A 7248-nucleotide genomic window follows, 5' to 3' on the forward strand; every position below is an offset into this window, starting at 1 on the left:
GGACTAGTAATGGGTTAAGTGTGGGGTGTTGATGGTAGACTATAATCTCGTATTTTAGTCACCTATTACGCTCTAATTTACTTCATTTTGATTGAGTTGAGATTTAAGCACTAGTGTTTTGCACTAATTGTGTGTTTTATTCCTTGTAGGAGTGATTCCTAGCTATGTAGATATTTTGGAATGAATTCAAGCTATTCTGGAGCTTTGAAGTCTGAGTAAAAGCCCAAGGATTAAGTTGGAATCGTGTTCGGGGATCAACGGATAATAGTGCACTTAACGAGAGAAACAGAGAATTGAGCAGGACACCACCCAGGTGCGCGAGCGTGCACTAGGCGCGCAAGTCGGGCAGAACACTGTCCAAAGTGCGCGAGCACACCTCCGGGTGCGCGGTCGCGCACCTCCAATCCCAGAATTGTCCTATTTCGCGTAGGAAAATGTGTGTTCATTTGGGCCCGACCCTAATTGGTATATATACATGGAAAAATGGTATTTTCTCGACTCTTTTTGACATATCTAAGACATAAGGAGGCTAAGGAAAAGTTGGAGAAGCAAGAGCACAAGGAATTCATCATTCAATCCTCATTTAAGACAAGAGTTTGGATCATTTTATATTTTTCTTTACTTTAAACATATTTGTGATGAATTACTCCATAACTATGGAGTAGTTCTCTTTAGGGTTTAATGGATTTGGTATATTGATATTTGTTTGTGGATTATAACTCTAGTTTTATGTATTGAATCGGTTGGGATGTTTTAATAGTTGCATCTATATTCACATGTTCATGTAATCGAGAGAAGCATAACTTGTGATATCTTTGCATTATCTTTTTGGGTGAGTTCATTAATTTTTCTTAGTAATCGAAAAAGGCTAGTTGAATTATTGTTTAAACTTAGTTAGGAAGATAATCGAGAGAGGTTCTCCTAAATACCAATCCACTACGAATTCTTGCATATCTTCACTAAGATTAAATTGGTTCATATTGTGAGGTTGAGACTTAATCGAGATAGGAGTTTCTACTAAACGTTTGAACTAATAATTGAGTGAATTCGAGAGACTCACTTGAACATTAGAAGTGAATTAACTATAGTTAAATCCTATATATTTATCTTACACATATCCAATCAATCTCTATTTTCTCCCATTGATATCTTCCTTGCTTACTTTTGTTCGATTGTCATTAGTCAATTAGCTTTAGATTCTTAGTTAATTTTAGTTTTAAATCACATAATTCTAAACTGTTGATTATCTTGGATAACAATCTAGCTACAAACTACGAGAATATTGTTTAACTCCAATCTCTGTGGATACGATATTTATATTATACTATATTCGACTAGCGAGCATATTTAAGTGTGTGTTTTGCGTTCGCCAGTTTACATATTATTGCCCCTTCCCTTTCCCTTCCTGAGCCGAGGGTCTACCGGAAACAATCTCTTTGCTTTTTTAAAGGCAGGGGCAAGATTTACGTACACTCTACCCTCCCAATACTCCACTTATGGGATTACACTTGGTTTGTTGTTGTTATTTTTTGTCTCTCATTATCTTACTTTTGTTGTTTGTTTCTGGTGCTGTTCTTGTTTTTCTCAAGATAAGAATTAGAGGAAATAAATTGGAAAAAGTCTGTCTTAATGATCTTTTTAATTTAAACAACTTACATGTTTCTTACAAGATAATTTCGTTAACTATAGCTATAACCTTGTGTTTTAATTTTTAAATATAATGGAGAAAATGTATTTAATTTTTCGATAGATATAAGATCTTAAACTGCTTAAATGTATATATTTATAGGACTAATTTGCTATCCAAATATTGTGCTATTTTTTGTCAATTTCCTTTATCCATAAAAATACATCCAATGTAGCTGTCTCTTCGTACCGTTATAAATACCACCCCCTCCGCAAGACTTTTCCATCACACAACTTCTACCCAACAAAAATTGGCCAAGCATTAACAAAAGCGGAAAAAAAAAAAAGAGTACAAAAGTTTAAGTACAGTCTTTCGAGTTTCCAAGCCCCTACAAAAACCCAAAACATATTCTTCATATTTTCCTCCAGTTAAAAAGAAGGCAAACTCAAAATGGGTCAGACACTTTTGGATGCTCTGAACGTACGAGTCGTCGGTTCAGGTGAGAGATTTTTGGTGTTAGCTCATGGCTTTGGAACAGACCAATCAGCTTGGAATCGAATTCTTCCTTTTTTTCTCCGAGATTACCGTGTTGTTCTTTACGACCTTGTCTGTGCCGGCAGTGTGAATCCTGATTTCTTCGATTTCCGACGTTATACTACACTTGACCCTTATGTCGATGACCTCCTTCATATTCTTGATGCTCTTGGTATTGATCGTTGTGCTTATGTTGGCCACTCTGTCTCCGCCATGATCGGAATTCTCGCCTCCATTCGCCGCCCTGAACTCTTCTCCAAACTCATCCTCATCGGTGCTTCTCCCAGGTAAAATTCATTAACTTTTTACCAATTTACTACTTTAGCTTTCAACTTGGAATAGTTACAAAGTAAAATTGTATAATTTGTAGAAATAGGGGGAAGTTATGAATAGAAATTGGCAATAGTTGTGGTAAATTTAGTCCTCATGGCATTTAAAATAACTTTTTTATGTATAATTTTGACAGTTGAAGCACCTTTTGAGATTAAGATTTAAGAGTATGTGTGATGTTCGTTTGCTTCCGTTTTACTAGCCGTTCATTTTTACTTGTCTTTGCACACCTCTTAAAAAATAATAAATAAAATCTATAATTTATCATAATACTCGTATTAATTAGGTATAGTCTTAATGAATTTGAAAAATAATTTAGAATGAGTAATTAATTCTAATAACAAAATAAGAAAAATAAATTAATTTTCTCTTAATACGAGAAAAGTAACAAGTAAAAATAAAAATTTATTTTTAGAATATTACAACTAAAATTAAACGGCGGTGATTATTATTTTTCTGGTTGTCATTATTGGGTTTTTTTCCATAGTTCTTTATTACTATTATATTGGTGTAGTTGTACTTTTCTTGAACCGAGTTCTACCTCAAATAGTCTCTACCTTCATTGCAGGGCGAAGCTATGTATGACCATGTGTGGTCAACTAAACACCGTTTGATGAAAAATTAAATTACGTATAGCGTAAAATGTTATTACTTATTATTAGTAAAAAAATAGACCTTAAATACCCTTATTGAAATTTCTGATTTCGTCTATATTTTATAAGGTAAGAGTAAGGTCTGCGTACATACTATTATTCTTAGACCCCATTTGTACCGGATATATTGTTATTGTTGTATATGTAATGCATCTCATTAACGGCGAGTCATTTTTGAAGCAAACAATACATGAATGACTAATTCTAGAGCATATTTAGACGTTTTACCTATGTATATGTAATATGATTCGACTGAGTTAGATCGGCTAATTTTAGTAGAAATAAGAGCTAAGTTAAAGTGAGTTGCGCCTACTCAGAAATAGGAATATTTAACGTAGTCTTTTAGTTTATTATTTTCTTTTACTTTTTCTCAATTCCCAATAACGTTTAGAGCACTTTTGTCAAACTAACTTATCTTATTTTCCTAACCTAAGGTTGTTTGACAAAATTCATGGATTTTGCTTAGGAATGTTATGATCACTCAGTTGACTTTTCATGTTAAAGAATCCTTATCTGAACTAAAAAGCGATCTCTTTTTCTTTTTATCTCCACCAAATCTTTAATAAAATACTACTCTTATTAGGTTCTTGAATGATGAAGACTACCACGGTGGATTTGAACAAGGAGAGATAGAGAAAGTATTTTCAGCAATGGAGGCAAATTACGAGGCATGGGTCAATGGTTTTGCTCCGTTAGCTGTCGGAGCAGATGTTCCGGCTGCGGTACGAGAATTTAGCAGGACATTGTTTAATATGAGACCGGACATAACATTGTTTGTGTCAAGGACAGTTTTTTATAACAGTGACATGAGGGGAGTTTTAGGCCTTGTGAAAGTTCCATGCCATATATTTCAGACAGCAAGGGACCACTCTGTACCTGCATCAGTGGCTACGTACCTAAAGAACCACCTAGGTGGTCGGAATACAGTGCATTGGTTGAATATTGAAGGTCATTTGCCCCACCTTAGTGCCCCTACTTTATTGGCTCAAGAGCTTAGAAGAGCTCTTTCTCATAGGTGAATCTATTTCTACGACTTTTCGGTTGCTCTCGTATCAGATCTCCAAAAAAAAAATGTACTATTTTGAAAGATTTGACATACACCGGATGGTATTTCTGAAAAGTTCGAGCAATATAGTTTCATCCCCACATCCATCTCGTCCCAACCTGACGCACAACCAAACCAAAAGAAAAAAAGAACCATGGTTTGTTTAGTTTTTGAATCTTCATACACTGTGTGGATTTGAGGAAAGTTAAGATTTTTACCAAATAGGATGTTGAGAGCATTCAAGAATAACAGTCCTTACAAAAAATGTGAAACACACAAACTATGCACAAGTATTGAGTGTTTTCTTTTTGTGCATTGGGAGTTACTTAGTGGGCGTTTGGATAAGAATTGTAAAATTCTAAAAAAAAAGTGAATTTTTTTTTTTTAGTATTTGAAAATTTGTTGTGTTGGGACATGAATATAATTTTGGGTTGTTTTTCAAGTTTGTGAGTGATCTGAGTGAAAATTTTGAAAAATAGCTTTTTGGAGTTTTTCAAATTTTCGAAAAATTTCAAAATGCATCTTCAAGTGAAAATTAAAAAATTTATGACCAAACGCTAATTTCGAAAAAAGTAAAAAAATTTCGAAAAAGAGTAAAAAATTTTTTATGTCCAAATGGGCTCTTAAACTGTGCTTAAAGATTTTTGTTCCCTCAAATTTTTGTTGCAAAGACTTATTTTTTACTTTTATTTAAATTTCATAGGGAAAAAAAAAGAGGTTTTGCTTTTCTTGGTCCAATTTAGTGTGAGGGAATAAGGTGAAGGAGATGGTGACACTAGGCGAAATGGTAGGCAACGATCCATTATTATTATTATGAGATATGATTACCCAAAAAAGATAGGATAAGAATCTGCACATGAACTTCACGTGATGAGAGTCCCTCCCCACTAGACCATTTCCTCTTTCATCTTTATATATTTTGGCATTTGGGGTTGGTTTTTCTCACATTTGTTTTTCTTTCAAAAGTCATGTGGTCCAAGGCAGAAGTGTGGCCTTTTTAGAATTTTGAGATGGGCCAAAATTATGGCTCTTAGAGTACGGTCGTATATTGTTCTACTATTATTATAGAGGACATGGCTGATCAAGACTTGAACGGATAAAATTGTAATATTATTAATTTTTTATTGTTTGCCAAATCAATTTCGTGTGAATTGTATGTTATATTTATGTATACAAGTCAAAATCGGGTTTGACCTTCATATAATCAATCGAGACTGGAACATGATAGATCAAAATTTAAATTTGTGTAATATCAAGCTATGATGCGAAGTTAGGTTGCCGAACTCGTAACCCAGAGACCCACCAAGATCAAGATCGGTCAAGATTGAGACAGAGCAGAATAGAGACCGGTTGAGATCGGCCAAAATTGAGACCGAGCAAAATAGAGACCGATCAAGTGCATAATCGGCCAAAACTGAGATCGAGCTAGAAAATAAAAAAGCCGGTATATCCGTGATTAGGGCGAGAATCTTGGCGGATCCCGGCGCATAACAAGGAGAGGCCAATTAGTTAATCTATCATGGAATTCCTTTTGTATTTAGAATTATAAACAAAATAGGACTTCCCCACTATATAAATGTGATTTTTGATCATTTGTAGAGGACACGGGGAGGCAATAAAAACAACACATTACCTTCTTTGAAAGTTCGATTATCTTGTTACTCTATTCTTATATCAGCTGAATCCTTATTTGTTTTAAGGGTGACCGAATTCAAGGGCAAATGCTAATTGATTCATTTGGTTTGCATTTATCTCTTTATAGCTAATTTTAGTATTGATATATACTTATACATTTTCTCGATTTGTATCAAGTTATATCACGTATCCTTAGAGTCGCGTATAAATTTAATTGTTATCCATTTTTCGAATAAACAATATGATTTTGTTTTTAAGAAAAAATCAAGTTACGTAGTGGTAGTAATTTTTTTGTAATTCAAGAAACATAGCTGTGTGAAGTGTATATACAATGTTTTGTTGAGAGAATCTGAGCAGTACCCACTACTTGTTTTGTTGTTCACAATGTTTGTATGACCCACCATTTAGTCCAATTCAATCATTTTGAAGAGTCTTTCTACTGGATATTGTGACCCCAAAATGGCTTTGTTGCCCAAGTGAAGTTTGTTTTGAAGATTGACAAAGGAATTTAGGTATGAACCAGGTCCATCCCCTGTGTACACAGACACGAGCAGATTCGAGCATGAGGGATGCACGTGAAGGAGATAAGCTTAACTTGGTATAATATCTCCTGATCGAAAAGGTTGCATAATTGATAAGGAGAAGGACTCCTTACTCAAAAAGAATACTATCCAAGATAAGGAAGGAGTTAGAAGTTGAGGTTAACTAGAACTCTTCCAACAAGGAAGAGTAGCATTAGAACTCTAGTTATTTCTTATTCTACTAACTCTATATATTGCAGGATGTTCTCATTCTATATGTACGCACAAACGCTGAAGTTAAACGTAAATTGAGAGCAAAATAGCAAGGTATTTTGCAAGCAATTCTTGTGTGATTCAAGTGTGCGAACCTGAAGCTACATGAACCGGATAGAAGAACTAGTTCCACGTGTCTTTCTTTTATTCTAGTTTCATTGTAGTAGGTGAATTTCAAAGTATACCTTTCAGCTTTATCTAGAAGCAATTGTATTAGGTACTCTGAGTATTTAAGTTAGAGTTAATTTAAAGTTGTTGCAACAGTTAGAGGTTGGCTGCCACAACAGGATTAGAGTTAATCCTTAGGTTTACAAAGAGTTTTGTAAATGCTGTTTTGGCTCATTGATTTAGTGAAGTGTTGGAAAAAATCCTACTGAGTAGTAGGTCATCGTTTTTCTCACCTTTTGAGTCGGGTATTTTTCACGTAAAAATACTTGTGTTCTTTACTTTCCGCATTCACTATTTTCGCAATAGTAGTATAAGGAACACTTAGAAGAATTAGGTCCTTCTATAATCAGTGCATGCGAAAATTAGACAACACACAAATCACTCCCCCTCTTGTATGACATTGACATATAACATATCAATTGGTATCAGAGCGGGTTATCCTTGAATAGGCTAACACCTTAG

General features: G+C 34.4%; 1 protein-coding gene across 1 annotated transcript; it reads left to right on the forward strand.

Annotated features, from left to right (window-relative positions):
- The first annotated feature begins 1911 nt into the window (after window positions 1–1911).
- Window positions 1912–4290, forward strand: LOC107819832 (putative strigolactone esterase DAD2). The gene is made up of 2 exons (XM_016645982.2): window positions 1912–2448; window positions 3728–4290. The coding sequence occupies exons 1-2, from the start codon at window positions 2078–2080 to the stop codon at window positions 4161–4163; spliced, it is 807 nt and encodes a 268-aa protein (XP_016501468.1). The 5' UTR covers window positions 1912–2077; the 3' UTR covers window positions 4164–4290.
- Window positions 4291–7248: the final 2958 nt, after the last annotated feature.

The sequence above is a fragment of the Nicotiana tabacum genome, chromosome 12 (genome assembly GCF_000715075.1).
Source record: "Nicotiana tabacum cultivar K326 chromosome 12, ASM71507v2, whole genome shotgun sequence".
Lineage (NCBI taxonomy): Eukaryota > Viridiplantae > Streptophyta > Magnoliopsida > Solanales > Solanaceae > Nicotiana > Nicotiana tabacum.